General features: G+C 43.3%; 2 protein-coding genes across 9 annotated transcripts in view; one reads left to right on the forward strand and one right to left on the reverse strand.

Annotated features, from left to right (window-relative positions):
* PIGA (phosphatidylinositol glycan anchor biosynthesis class A) overlaps positions 1 to 15,832 on the forward strand; it is a 579,723-nt gene that overhangs the window by 387,087 nt on the left and 176,804 nt on the right. The gene's annotated exons all lie outside the window — the stretch shown is intronic.
* EZH2 (enhancer of zeste 2 polycomb repressive complex 2 subunit) overlaps positions 1 to 15,832 on the reverse strand; it is a 124,353-nt gene that overhangs the window by 70,932 nt on the left and 37,589 nt on the right. For 4 of the 6 annotated variants that reach the window (XM_042471199.1, XM_042471202.1, XM_042471205.1 and 1 more), the window contains one exon: positions 9,372 to 9,500. The exons of 1 other annotated variant lie outside the window; for it this stretch is intronic. In XM_042471199.1, the coding sequence (XP_042327133.1) occupies positions 9,372 to 9,500 (129 nt within the window). The remainder of the gene's footprint in view (positions 1 to 9,371; positions 9,501 to 15,832) is intronic. One more of the 6 variants, XM_042471201.1, reaches the window with a different exon arrangement.

Raw genomic sequence — 15,832 nt, forward strand, 5'->3', positions numbered from 1 at the left:
AGTGTATGCCTCTGTGTGCCTCATCTTGTAAAATATGTGATGAGAACAACAAGATCATGGTAGTTTAAATAGGAGTGGGAAATCAAAGAAGAAGACAGGATGTTGAGTTTTTCCACATCATTTGCAAAACCAGGGAAACATGGGACACATGATACTTACAATTAATTAATTACTCATCTTTTGACCCAAGGGAGAAAATGATAAGGTATAATGGTAAAAACGATAAACCAGTATTAAAAACCAGTAAGAAGAACAAGTATGGAATGATTATGCCAATAAAATAGAATTTAAAAATGTATACATGTCTCTTGTCTGTTCCTTGTTACATCTTTGAGAGAGAGGGGCAGAGAAATGGAATGTAATAAGTGGGTGATGAGGCCTAATATAAACATGGTAGATAAAGTGGCACCTGGAATGGATGGTGCCTGGCACAGCTTAGAGGCTTTCCAGGGTTGTATAGAGTTCCTAAACTCTGGGTGCCTTATTAACATCACAAGCATCACATCACCTTCTGTCAAAAGGTACCCTCCTCAATTTTTGAGTTGCTAGGCAATACAGCATTCCCATCTCATACTTGTGTATTTGCTTTTGAGAGCCTAAATGTAGAATTTTGCCTCTGCCTCTGTTGAATTTTATTTTAGTAATTTCTGCCCAATTTTCTAGTTTATCTAGATCCTTATGAATTCTATTCCTATCTTTTAATGTGTTAGCCACCCCTCCGAGTTTTGTATCATCTGAAAACTTAAGGAATCTGTCTACTCCTTCGTCTAAGTCATGGATAACAAATATCAAAAATACAAGAAATAAATACAAAACTTTGCGGATCCATTCCGGATCCATCCACATAAGGGGAAATCAGCATATGCTGAAATCCCATAGGAAGTAATGGGGCTCATGCCCATAGCACGCAGTGGCGCACATTAGTTCTTCTGGGGTGCATGACGGGCTCTTCCGGCGTGGCTTTCAGCGTGTGCTGAAAGACGTATATGGCGCACCCACGCAAAACGCAGGCGCGCTGTACACATTTTTCTTCTAATCCAGTGGTCCCCAAACTTTTTCCAGCTACTGCCCACCTTCCTTTTGGATGACAACCCCAGCACCTCCAGCCCAATGTGTATTTCTTGAAATTAGGTCTACTGTTCTACTGCAAATTTAAAACAACCCATCAAGTGCTTCCTTTGCACCTGGTCATCCTGGGAGCAACAACCAAGCATCTGGCTGACCAGCAACCGAGAAGCCTCTCATCCATACCATCCCTCCAACAAAGGACAGTGCGGGCAACAGGTTTCTCAGTCACTGCTCACCCAGTTGCTCAATTGCTGCTCCCAGTGTGACCAGCTGCAAAGGGAGCAGCTTCAACTTCTACCTGCATAAAGCATGGTTCTGTATTCACTCCAGCAAATAGTTTCTGAAACAAAAGAACATTGGTTCATACTTATATGTTCACTTCCAGTACATAAGGAATGTACATCATGTTGTTTGGGTTACACTCCCCCTACTTGCTCCAGATAGTAATAACAATAGCAAGTACATTTCTATACTGCTTATCAGTGAACTAGTATTCCCTAAGCAGTTTACAATGTGTAAGCCAATTGGCTCTAATAAGCTGGGTACAAAATAGAGAGAAAAAAAGAAAGACCTTTCAGTATTTCCACCATGGGTGGAACTAACCCCAGAAGGCCAGTCACTACAACAGTCATAGAGACTAATACTCCAGAAAAATGTAAACAATTTATAAGCATTTCAGAACATACAGAACTAGCCAGAGTTAACCAAGCAATCTAACTTTCTCCCCAAAGGGCAGAACTACATCATAACCAATCCTTACACTAGCACTCCTTACGGTGGGCCAGGATGTTCATTCCTTATTTACTGGAAATGCACATATAATAATAATATCACAGGTAAGAAACAATGTACCTTTTCCAAAGGGGAATTCAAACAAATAGCTAGCATGTGTAGCGGTAAAGTCAGAAAAGCTAAAGCGCAGAATGAACTCAGGCTTGCTAGAGAGGTTAAGAACAATAAAAAGGTTTTTTTTTTAATATGTCTGCAGCAAAAGGAAAAAGAAGGAAATGGTAGGGCCACTGCATAGAGAAGAGGACAGAATGCTGACAGGAGACAGAGAAAAGGCAGAATTACTCAATACCTTCTTTGCATCAATGTTCTTAGAAAAGGCAAAGGGTGCTCAACCTGAGGAAAATGGAGCAGATGACAGAATAGGGCAGTGGTGGTGAACCTATGGCACGCGTCCCAGAGGTGGCACTCAAAGCCCTCTTTGTGGGCACGTGCACCATCAACCCAGCACAGAGTTTGCCAGAGTTCATTACTAGAAAGCTAGAGGGGTGTGGCACTTTCTGATAACTAAGTGGGTTTGGGGTTGCGGTATAGGCACTCGGTCTCTAAAAAGTTTGCCATCACTGGAATAGAGGAAATTCAGCACAGAATAAGTAAAGAAATAGTACAGGATTAGCTGGTTAATCTAAATGAATATAAGTCTCCAGGACCTGATGAACTACATCCAAGAGTATTAAAAGAACTGGCAAATGTAATATTGGAGCCACTGGCAAAAATCTTTGAGAACTCCTGGAGAACAGGAGAAGTCCCAGCAGATGAGAGAGGGGCAAACATTGTCCCCATCTTCAAAAAGGGAGGAAAAGAGGATCCCAACCATTATCGTCCAGTTAGTCTGACATCAATACCAGGAAAGATTATGGAGCAGATCATTAAACAGAGATTCTGTGAACATCTAGAAGGCAACTCCATAATCACAAAAGTCAACATGGGTTTCAGAGAAACAAGTCATGTCAGACAAATCTAATCTCATTTTTTATAAAATTACCAGTTTGGTACATGAAGGGAATATGATGGATATAGTATATCTTGATTTCAGTAAGGCCTTTGAAGAGGTTCCCCATGACCTTCTTGCAAACAAGCCAGTAAAATGTGGGCTAGACAAGGTAACTGTTACATGGATTTGTAATTGGTTGACTGGCCTAACCCAAAGGGTGCTCAACAATTACTCGTTTTCATCCTGGAGAGAAGTGACCAGTGGGGTCCCACAGGGTTCTGTCCTGGGCCCAGTGCTATTCAACATCTTTATCAATGACTCGGATGACAGAATTGGGGCATACTTATCAAATTTGCAGATGACACCAAACTAGGAGGTGTAGCAAATACCCCAGAGGACATGATCAAAATTCAAAATGACCTGAATAGACTAGAAAGCTGGGCCAAAGCTAACAATTTGAATTTCAACACGGAATAATGTAAAGTACTGCACTTAGGGCGGAAAAATGAATGCACAAATATAGAATGGGGCACACCTGGCTGAATGAAACTATGTGTGAAAGGGATCTGGGAGTCCAAGTAGACCACAAGCAGAACATGAGTCAACAGTGCGATGTGGCAGCTAAAAAGGTCAATGCAATTTTAGGTTGCATCAATAAAAGTATAGTGTGTAGATCAAAAAAAGTAATAGTACCACTCTATTCTGCTTTGGTCAGGCCCCACCTGGAATACTGTGTCCAGTTCTAGGCACCACAATTCAAAAAGAACATTGAGAAACTGGAGCGTGTCCAAAGGAGGGCAACGTATGTTTAGCCTGGAGAAGAGAAGGTTAAGAGGTGATATGACAGCCCTGTTTAAATAATTGAAGGGATGTCATATTGAGGAGGGAGCAAGCTTTTTTTCTGCTGCTCCAAAGAACAGGAACCGGAACAATGGATGCAAGCTACAGCAAAGAGTTTCCACCTCAACATTAGGAGGAACTTCCTGACAGTAAGGGCTGTCCCGACAGTGGAACACACTCCCTTGGAGTGTAGTGCAGTCTCCTTCCCTGGAGGTCTTTAAACAGAGTCTTGATGGCCATCTGTCGGGGATGCTTTGAGATTCCCTGCATGGCAGAGGGTTGGACTTCCAACTCTACAATTCCATGATTCTTTCCCAGTAGATAAGGGCTGAAGACTGGGATTTGTCAGAGCTATCCTGATTAGAGTGGGCAGACCAGTCATATCAAAGATCTAGGTTTGACCACCTGTTAGAAGACCTTTCTGTCAAACGCAACTTCAGCTGAGTCAAGCTGTAATGTTGTAATGCCTAACAAGTGCATACGGTGACTTCCATGTGAACACTCTGCTGATGTCTGGTAGAGGATCGTTGCTGGCTAAAGGTGCTGAAGTGGCTGCACTCCTTGGTGTGAGTAACTATGTTTCTGGTGGTGACACCAGAAGATTTCATGGCAGATAGTAATGCAGGACCCCATCCACCTGCTGAGAGTAGAGGCCAATGACCTCTTGCCCTTGGAATGGATAAAAGGAAACAAATAAGGTGGCAGAGGAAGGAAATCTGCTTATCCTTTTTGGGTAGATGTGGGTGGCTTTCCAGGCACAGCGCATGTTTTACATTGTTTCCAACTCCTTCGACAGATGAAGGAGAAAGACAGGAGGATCGTATCCTGCACTGAGAGAATGGGAGAGAATGGTTGGTCCAGCCAAATCACCATGGAGTCGGTGATTGTATACCTGTTTGTGTGCTGATAGAGCCCCTGGCTCTGGCATCCTGTGGCTCAAGGTAACAGAGGGTGAAGAGGGGCCCCTTCCAGGGCAGGTGCTTCAGAGAGGCCTCCTGTAGGAACTCACAGCTGGGACAGTCAGCACCATCAAGACTGTATGCACTGTAGGTCCCAGGAAAGGAATAGTTTACTGTAGGTGGAACCAGCAGCATTCTGCAATAGGGTGTCACTTGGTGTGTGGCGGTGGGCTTTGGGGTGGAGCTCCTTGCCGCATACAGGGAGGGAGACAGAGGGTTCAGCACTCTCCCCGTCCCTGCTCCACCGGCTTTACTCGAAAATAAAGTTGCACAGGGCATGGACACCAGGCCATTTCCCTCGCTGCCCTGTGAGGCTTGGAAATCCAGCCTCAAAGGTCAGAGACTGGAGATGCCGGGTCCTCCAGCTCCCTGCCCCACACCATGGGGGGGGGGTGCACTCATGGGGCCTGCACCCCCACTACTGGGTGGAACAAGCAAGAATAGTTGCTTGAGGAATCTCCACATGTATGGATGGGATGTCTTTCTGGCCCACTGCACATGTGGCAACAGTGAGGTGATAGCAGCAAATTGCCCATGACTGTGTTGGTCTAAAGCTGCAGCTAATGCTTTCCTGGAAGAATTCCAATAAGGAGAAGACTGACAATTTCAAGGAGTCATCCATTCTATCTAATGTGCTATAGAGCAGTGCGTCCCAGGCAATTGCTCTCCTTGTATCCTGGGAACTCACCAGGGTATGGCAGGCATAGCCTAGGGACTGCCACTTCAACTAGCACAGGTATGGAGAATTAGAGGAGTATCTGACTCACCAAACTGAGAATTATACATTATTGGGTCTCATGGCATCCTGGGAGTGGGAGGCACAGCAGGCCATGGGTGCATTTTCTTTCATGCTCCCAATCTGATTTCATCCCTTTCCTTTCAGTCTAGGGACTCCAGAGGCTAGCAATCCCAATGGGGAGAAGGAAGATTACAGCTAAGCCTCTGCAGTTTTAACCTACCCAAAATGAGTTCTGGTGGATCAGAATCAGAATGGAACATGATCCAATCTAGAGCTAGACCAGCTCCCGCCTTATCAGTTGTCTGCACTAACTACAGGCGCTCCATCTTGTAGCAATCGGGACTTACCTTTTTGGAAGAGGAATGTTAATGCCTAACATCTAACCAATATTTTAATTGGAATGGTGCACAGCTCTTTACTAGATTATCTGTATACCCATATGAGAAAAAAGACTATTGACATGGTTAGGTATTGGGGGGGGGGAATGGGTTAACTTCTAATCCCAGTGGATGCTGGTGAATCTGTATGAATGCATGGATGCGCCCTATGTTAAAACAGGCTTGTTTCTAAATTTATATTTGATTTCATCTGAGGAAAAACTTACTCAGCTGCTTAAGACCCTCAAATTTCCAGGCCCGTGGCTAGGCTGGGGCAACCGGGGCACTGCCCCGGGAACCCCAGCAAGAATACAATAAAATTAAAAAAGTACTTTCTGCCCCAGGGCCCTTAAAGGCCTTGCTACGGGCCTGCAAACTTCATGCCAATAGGCTGTTATCATCCTATTGGAAAAGTACCTCTGGACCGTCTTTGCAAGAAACCCTAGTCACAAAAATGACCTGAGGGCATGCACGCGCACACACACACAATTTAATCTTATAACAATAGAGGTAATGATTTAGCTATTGTGCTAAAAAGCAAGTACTGGTGTGTTAGAGGGAGACTTAAACAATTCTGAATTTACCCAGAGCACTGAAGCCAGCAAACCAGCAGCCCATTGAATAGTAAACCCATCTGAGGGAATTCTGATTCAAAAATGTAATTATTTAGACTCGTTAACAGGTACATCTGCTCTTCTCTTTGACCAATCACCTGCAAGGCTCCTCAGAATGTGTGGGGATAGAAATAACCACTTAACAGAATAAGCTGCTTTTTATGTTTAAATGAGCTCAAAAAGATGGTAAAGGGATATGGGGTCTTCCCCAGAAGCAGTGGATTTTTTTGTGTCTGATTAGAAATTGCATAACCATTTCTATTTCGGACGAAAAGCTTCCATAGCAGAAAGATTTCTTAATCTCCAGCCCTAGACAAACAGCTCTCCTCAAAAGCAAGGGAGGGGGAGCTAGGTGTTTCCTGAATTTACTTATTTATTTAAATCATAGAATCATAGAGTTGGAAGAGACCGCAAGGACCATCCAGTCCAACCCCCTGCCATGCCAACCGTAAAGAGGTTTCCCTTCACCTGTCCAATCCTGAGGGAGCAGCTGCTCTTAAAGCCCTCCGAAGTCATCACCTGTGCTCCTGCCATGTTGTGGGGGGATAGGTTCAGAGAGGAAGAAGAGTTGTTGGCAAGGCCTGTAAACCTCTCTCCTTGCCATATTAAATCTTCTTCAAGGGAGCTAGAGAAAGAGAGAGAGGAAAAGGAGAGGGGATGGAAACTGGGAGTTCAGAAGTTAAACACAGAGTTCAGAAAAACAGTAAGCTTTTTCTAAAGGGGAGTAATAAGAAAAGAAAAAGAAAAGAAAAGAAAGCCGAACACAAAGAGCTGCTGTGCCTGCAGCAAGAATGAACCAGAGCAACAACAGGAACGTCCTATCGGAGCAGTAGGTAAGAAATGACTGGCCTTCTGGGGTTAGCTCCACCTAAATGGGGACATCAGAAGATCTTTCTTTTTCCTGCCTATTTGCACCAAGTGCGAAGAGCATAACTCAAACTATAGGATGTCCCTTATCTACTGGGAAAGCCACATATCTCAACCCCGTCTGTAATCTATCCCATACTTACTAGAATTCATTCTATGAGGGTAGTGGCCACCTCTATAGCCTTTATTGAAAAGAATACTATTACCTGATATTTGCACTGCTGCTACATGGTTCCAGTCTTCCATGTTAATTCACCACTACAAACGTGACTACAGATTTAAGGCATATGCAGCCTTCAGGAGGCCAATTTTACTCTTCAACAGCACAACACCCATCAGTTTACTGGTCTCCCATATGTGTGAGTCACAGAAACCAAGAAGAGGATGCTTACTTTTCACCAGGCAAGTCCAGCTCCATCAGGACTAGCCTGGAAGAAGGAAGAGCCCTCCCTCCAATCCATCTGCCTTGGTCCAGGCCTCAGAGGGAGAGAAGAACCGCTGGGCCTCATCCCCTTTCCCTCCACAATTCCCTTCTCCTTTTGTTTCGTGTCTTTTAGATTGTAAGCCTGAGGGCAGGGAACTGTCTGATTAAAAATAATAATTGTAAGCCGCCCTGAGAGCCATTAGGGCTGAAGGGCGAGGTATAAATACCTAAATAAATAAATAAATAAATACCTGTAGCTGTGGTTCTCTGAGTCATTTGTGAACCCACACAACCAGCCCTGTTCCCCTGAGCATGGACACTCAGTCTCTTTCGGTTGCTGCCTTAGCAGCCAGGGAACTCAAGAATAAGGTGGGAACTACTCCTAGGCATGCATATTGGGGAGGGGCTGCCACCAAAGCACACACACAGTACATATAGCTACTTCTTAATAATATAAGATAGCGAATTCTAGTAATCGTACAAGCAAACTAAGATTATAGAAATGGGTATAATATAATTTTAGCTAAGTAGTACCCTGGATAATTTGTTTTATGTGGGAGGAAAGAGATGCCATAGTGCAAGCAAGAACTCCTTCCAAGGAGCTTACAAAACTTACCTGCTCTGCTACTCTAAGAAGCGAGGCCAGTAAGTCTGCCATGCTCCACATTCCCCTCCCCAAAATGGAATTACTACCTAGCTCTTTGTGAAGAACATAATAACAGTTGTTCGTAAGTCAGAAAGTTGCTTTTCTGTCTCTCTATGATAACAGCCAGGGAAAACCAGTGCAAAACAGAGAACACAATTTTTCCATTGAGATAAAGACCACACCTCAGACAGTCAGTTGAGATGAGGAACTTATATTTTGAGATGAGGAAATTCTGAAGTATTAGTAATGCTGACTTTGGTGTGTTACAGAGCGCTGAGAAGCGGCGGTCTGCCGCCGCCGGCGGTTGCAGCATCCGGGAACCGCAGCAGCCAAACGGTGCAGTTCTCGGACGTTGCCAAGAAGGAGCGCGAAAATCATGCTCCTTCTTGCGAAAATCGCGCTCCTTTTTGCAGCCAGGAAGAGACGACGCGAGGCGCTAGTCGCGCACTCACGGCGTCATTTCTGCTGTGCAATGTGCGGACGCACAGCGTCCGCTACATCAAAATGGCGGCGGCCGTGTGGAACAGCCACCGCCATTTGTTACGGGCTCTGTCCGTAATAGGAGTAGGGGCGTCTAGAAGAGACGCCCCTTTTTCAAACTGGGACGTCCTGAAGACGTCCGAAATGGCAGTCTGTAACCGCCTTTGTCAGCTGACTCACACCTATGTGAACCAGGACACTTGCAAAAGACTAATCTCTTCCTCACTACTGTAAATGAAGGCTCCTTCAGAAGTTTCTCCATTCAACCCATTCACTTCAATGCACACACACACATTTGTCTATTTACTAACTTGCATAACAAGTCAGCCAGGTTTATAACAAGAATAAGACTTTGCCATAGTTTTTGTCACAGTTCATGCTGGAGGAAGTAGTGGATAAAAATGTTGTTTGTTCTTGTTATTATTACTGAGTTAAGAAGTCTGTGGCTGTCACTGCAATTTCCACAATAAAAATTGCCATGGTACACATTAAAGAGAATTAGTCTTGGATTGAGGAGCTATGATGAGAGGAAACCCCATCCAAGAAAATTTGCATAGGTCAAATATTGAAGCTTAAGTTTTTTAAAAAATATCTATTTGCAGCTGGATTTCTACAGCACATCATGTTAACCAACCTCCCTGGTCCCACGCAATGAGCTCACAGAAGTCATGATGTGTACAGGTTGTATCCGGCGTTGTTTCCACTCTTGATTTAAGATTTCTGTTCTTTCTTGTATCTTCTGACGGTTAGAATTAAACATACTCTGAAAATAAAATAAGTTTTAAAACCAGAATTTAGATAAGAATCAACACACATTTATGGAGTTATTTGGCTATCATCAAACAATGCCCATCTGACCACACACACACACACACACCCCTGAAGATTTCATCAGCATTTAGATATAATTAGTCAAGGATATTTTCTAATATGCCTTTACTGTTTTTACACTGTAAGGAGGCTCTTCAAATTATAATCAGAACTAGTTGTTTATCTGTGTGTAATTCTTCTAATGTATATTAAGACATACAGGTTCTGTGCCTATTCAGAACTTCTTTGGGAGCTTTTAGAGCTCAGTATTTTGGCAGGAAACCTGCCCCTAACACTATAGCACACAAAAGGAATGAGTCTAACCTTTGAAATCTATTCCTTCAAACATCACATCAGAACAAACTAAGCACTTCTAACAGGAACAGACAACCAACTTCACAAATGCACAGGCAGTCACTTGAAAAACCATAGTTGCAGGCAAGCAACCTTTTGTCACAAATATAAATGAATAGGGAGTTGTGTGGCATAGCATAGGTGGGACAGGTGCTTTACCAAGTACCACCCCTGCAAAAGAAATATCATTACTGATTCATGTATCTAGTCTATAGTGTCTGACGAATACAGTTGATTGGAATCCTGTTATTGCCTTGCATAAATCCTGTAAAGGACCCAAAGGAAAGCAGAGATGGTAGGAATGCTCATGGACTCATAATGTTCACAGCAATTGGAACACATAGAAACACAGATCAACAGTCTCTGTCACTGTACCAGGAAACCTTTCCAGGGTCTCTCATATAACAGAAGAAAATGTCTTTGATGGGCTGAACTGATTAGTCCTTTGCCACATGCAGGCTACATAAGGTCATTTCTACTGGTGCAGTGGGAGTAATAAAAAAATCATGCAAAACAGTCTTGTTAGGAGAAAACTATCTGGATAATTATCAGTCAGTCTCTAATATTCCATTATTGGGGAAGGTTCTGGAGCAACTGGTGGCCTCCCAGCTCTAGGGGTTTCTGGATGAGACAGATTATCTAGTTCCATTTCAATCTGGCTTCAGACTTGGCTATGGGATGGAGACAGCTTTGGTTACCTTGGCAGATGACCTATGCAGGGAACTGGACTGGGAAGTGTATCCCTGTTGGTCCTGCTAGACCTCTCAGTGGCTTTCAGTACCATCCACCATGGTATCCTTCTCAGCCACCTCTCTGAGATGGGATATGGTTACACTGTTATGCAGTGGTTCTGGTCTCTCCTGGAGGAGCAGACTCAGAAAGTGGTGTTGAGGGACTTCTGTTCGACCCCTGGCCATTGGCCTGTGAGGTCCCTCTGGGTTCTGTTCTGTCCCCCATGTTATTTAACATCTATATGAAACCACTGAGAGAGGTTATCCAGAATGCTGGAGTCCTATGCCACCAGTATGTGGATGACACTCAGCTCTATCTCTTCTTTCCATCTCATTCCAAGGACACTGTTTTTGTACTGATCCACTGTCTGCTGTCAGTAATGGACTGGATGAGGGCAAACAAACTGAAACTTAATCCAGACAAGACAGAGATGCTCCTGGTCAGTCGTAAGGCAGATCAGAGAACAGGGACTTTGCCTGTGCTGGATGCAGTTACACTCCCCCTGAAATCTCAGGCTTGCAGCTTGAGTGTTTCTTCTGGACTCTACTCTGAGCCTGGAGGCCCAGGTTTCAGCAGTAGCCAAGAGTGCATTTGAACAGTTAAAACTAGTGTGCTAGTTGTGCCTGCTTCTTGAGATGTCAGATCTGGCTACAGTGAAACATGCCTTGATTACATCCCATTTGGACTACTGTAATGCACTCTACGTGAGGCTGCCTTTGGAAACTGTTCAGAAACTTCAGCAGGTTCAAAACGTTGCAGCTAAAATGCAGACTGAGGTCAGTCAGTTATGGGGAGCATATAACTCTCTTCACTGGCTAGCGGTTTGTTTTCAGGCACAATTCCAAGTGCTTGTCATGACCTATAAAGCTCTACTCGGCTTAGGTCCAGACTATTTGAAAGACAGTATCTCCCCATATGAACCTACCAGAGCCCTAAGATCTGCAGGAGAAGGCTTTCTCTGGGTCCCGACACCATCATAGGTTTGCCTGGTGAGGACATGAGAGCCTTCTCAACGGGTGCTCCCAACCTCTGGAATGCCCTTCTATGAGAAGCTAGGCTGATTCCCTCTCTTCTTAACTTTCGCCAACAAGTAAAAATGTTTTTATTTAGGCAAGCTTTTTAAAAATCATAACAGGGTGACTTATTGGAGCAAGGCTTACAGGTTTTTAACTTTTGTGTGCTATTATGTTAACTTATATTGTTTTAAATAGATGGTTTTAATTGGTTTTTTAAAAGAAATTACTGTGAAGTTGGAGATGTTTTTATCCTGTAAACTGCCTTGGGTCCCTTCCTGAGAGAAAAGCGGCATAGAAATAAGTAATGAAACCAGTGATCACCTTTGTCAGAAAGGCTGCCTCAGCACAAGACAGAGTGGGTATCTTTGGCAGGTGTGGAAGTCTATACAGTATTTACCTTCTGACGGAATTTGGTGGGCCATACCTAGCCTTTTTTAAAATCCCTCCCCCCGTCCCTGCAAAAAAACATATTCAGCATAAAAATGGCTAATCACATTCCCTGAACCTTCACTAGGGAAAAACTGGCTATTTAAAGGCTATTTCCAATTATGAATTGTTACTTTTATGCTGAATTTCTTTGGGATATGTGGCAGCAGGAGGAGGAGATTGGTGGACTATCTTTGTCCAACACAGCATAAGACAACCTTTTGTCAAGAGAATTGCAAGTAAGCTGTGTCCATATACAAGGCATATGGTTAACTGCATTAAAAAGCTGAAGTTACTGTAATCAGAAATACCACTTTTTAAATTCATTTCCACTAAAATCATTCACGTAACATGCCACATATACAGCATATACATACCACATACAACATATAACACATACACACATCGTGCATACAATAACATAGCTACTGTCACAATATACAATACCAATTTTCAGGGTTTTTTTCTTTCTACCTCCTTATCCGATGCATGTGTCATATTTAACAAATATAACTCCAGTTTCATATAAAATATTTTTTCCAAAATTTCCTTTGTTGCCATATGAATCCCCTCCCCCAATATTTCCTGGCCATCTTAGAAATACCACTTTTAAGGTGAGCATGTGCATACCACAAGTAGCCAATGCCCAAAAGGTTTGTTTTTTTCAGAGAACCACAGACTGGGGTACTGGGATGTGGCTGGAATCCACCCAGACTTGCCTCCTCTTCCCAGTGCAGTGGTATAGTAGTGCTGCCACCTAGCCTTTCAGTAAAGATTTAATCTTCCTCAGGTTCCTGAGATTGTAAGTACTCAACACCCTCCCCCTTCTATCTTATGGCTACTGGGAACACCAAATGATAATTATAGGGTCCCTGGTAGTCCTGGTCATGGAAATGAGTGTCCAGAGCTTCCCTTTTTCACTCCCTTAAGAAATAAATCAGGCTTCCTAAAAGTGAGCTCTTTAATAACAAAAAAGTAGGAGAATTTTATAGTAAGAGGTAACTAAAGTTATACCAAGAAAACTCTACTGGTTTAAAGCACACAAGCATTCCAAGTATCTTTCTCGGTAGGTGTGTGTGTGTGTGTGTGTGTGTGTGTACTCTCCAACTCCACAGGTTGCCATCCCTGTCTTCCAATTCCTTTCAAAAGAACTGAAAGCTTAACCCATCTAGGTAGATGGTCCCTCATTTTCTACAATCTTTATCTTGGATTCTTTCCTTCATTCAGACCTGAGAGTTAGTCCCTGTTTATCCTACTGGTCTTTCTCTCCTTCTAACCCCACAGAAACCTCTTCTCTTTTCCCTCTGTCCCCTTCCACTGGGAAAATGAATCAAAGTGGGAGTTAGGACTAGTCAGGTCTCTCCACTTTTTCACCTTCCATCGGCTAGTTAACAGAACCATGTGAATGTCAGAGGCAATCGGGTCTCTCCATTTTCACACCTCTAATTACCTAACAGGAATCATGAGCCTTAATTATCTCCCAAGTTAACCCTTCCTATATAACCTGGTCCCAGAGGCCAAGAAGGGTCATTACAGGCTCTGTGCTGGCTTTGAGGCAGAAATGGAGGCAAATCCTTCAAAAAAACATTCCAACAGTGCAATAATACTGAACCATGTCCCAATAGTAAATGAAAAGCATTTATAACTGATTTTAAAAAAACCTCAAGAAGAACAGAAGTAGCTCATGTTGTTCAAGGAACAGAAGAAACTACAGGACTACTGGGAACAAACAAGGCAGTGGACCTAGGCCTCATTCCTTAACAAAAGCCTGAAACCTAATCCATGTAATGGAATACAGCTGTATGATAGAACAGAATGGTATAACACACTGATGCAAAATGAAGATACATACAATGTCATGTCTCTCACTCAATAACTAGTCTTCATGGATGAACTAGTTTATTGCAGCAGATCAGAACAGAAATACATTTTGAAGTCGAAGGCTTTCATGGCCGGCATCCATAGTTTTTTGTGGGTTTTTTGGGCTATATGGCTATATTCTAGAAGAGTTTCTTCCTGACGTTTCAGATCTGAAGATGCCAGCCACAGATGCTAGTGAAACGTCAGGAAGAAAATCTTCTAGAACATGGCCACATAGCCCAAAAAACCCACAAAACACTATAAAAATACATTTTTTACCAGAACTGAATTACAAGCATTGGTTTATTATAACCTCTCACAAGCATTAACGTCTCCCAGCTGTTCACATTCCATTCCCAGGCCGAGAGACCTTAGAGCCTCCTGTTACCTGCATGTATCTATAACCTCCTTCCTCACAACTATGCCTCTTCTAGCACTTGCTAACAACAAAAACAAGAGCACAGCTAATAACAACATCAAACTGCTTCAAACATGGATTCAAAGCATCCAGCAACACAGTACAGTGGTAGAATTCAACAATACAGTTGGGACCAAGTAGCTGCACTGCAAAGATCCTTGATCAAAACACTAGCCACGAAAGCAAGAGAGGCAGCAACTACCCTTGTGAAATGAGCTCAAACCTGACCTGGAGGCTCTTTTCAAGCCAGTTCATGTGACAAATGGATAGTCGATGCCACCTATTTCAAGAAGCATTGTAAGAAGATAAGTAGTCCCTTCCTTGATGCCAGCTAGCAAACAAACAGTCTGGAAGAGGTAAGGAAGGCTACAGTTCTGTCTATATAAAAGACGAATGCCCTCTGTACATTGAGGCAGTGACATGACCTCTCACAGTCTGAAATAAAGCTTTGAAACAGGGCATGCAGTACAATGTACTCATTCAAATGAAAGTAAGACACCACCTTCAACAAGAAGGTACTGTCAGGCCTTAAGCCAACCCTGTCTCAATGAAACCAAAGATAGAAGCCATCCACGCACAGGGCACAAAGCTCACCAGTTCTATTAGCAGTCAGAATGGAAAGCTGAAAAATGGTCTATCATGACAGCAGCTGGAGATCACAGGTCACTATCAACTTGAAACGTCTCCTGCAGAGCTGGCCAAGCAATAAGTTCAGGCCCCATTTAGGTGTTTGGCCTGATATCAGGGGATGAAGGTGCTTGTAGGCCTGCAAAAACGTCATAACTAAAGGATTTGAAAAGCAAGAGGGCTGGCCAAGTAACTAAAAACGTACTGAAGTGGCAGCCAAGTTACAACAAATTGAGGATAGAGACATACTTGAGCTGGAAGTCCAAAACATGACAAACAGTCATGTCAGCAACATCAATGGACAGTGGATGCATGAAATCAATGAATTTTTCCCACCTGTAATCATATAACCATCTAGTTGATGGACGATGGACAGCCTCAGTAACCTCTCCAACTTCCTCTGGTAAAGTGGCTAGGACAGGATCGTCCACATCAACAGATGGAGAATGTCGAGATTGGGATGTCTGACATGGCAGCTGTACAGGATGAGGAGATCCTGTCTGTGGAAGCCAAACATATTCTCCTAGGAACAGATATAAGAGGGAAGCAAACCAAAGCTGCTTGGGCTACCACAGGGCAATCAGATCCAGCTTGTTCAGTCTGGATGGAACTTGGCAATGACTCTGAACAGAAGTAGAAATAAAGAAAAGGCGTACAGAGTAAGACCCTCCTGCATCTCTTTTCAACCTCCCTTGATGTATTCTGAGCTATATTCAGCGGACTAGGTATTTGGAGCAGAAGAGAAAAGGTTTAGTTTAGAAGCACCCCATCAACAGATTTTAGCAGGTTTTAGCATATTGAGAAGGAGTCTCCACTCAAATCCAGTGTTTGGCTGAGCATCTGCAAGGACGT

Source organism: Sceloporus undulatus, chromosome 6 (assembly GCF_019175285.1).
Source record: "Sceloporus undulatus isolate JIND9_A2432 ecotype Alabama chromosome 6, SceUnd_v1.1, whole genome shotgun sequence".
NCBI lineage: Eukaryota > Metazoa > Chordata > Lepidosauria > Squamata > Phrynosomatidae > Sceloporus > Sceloporus undulatus.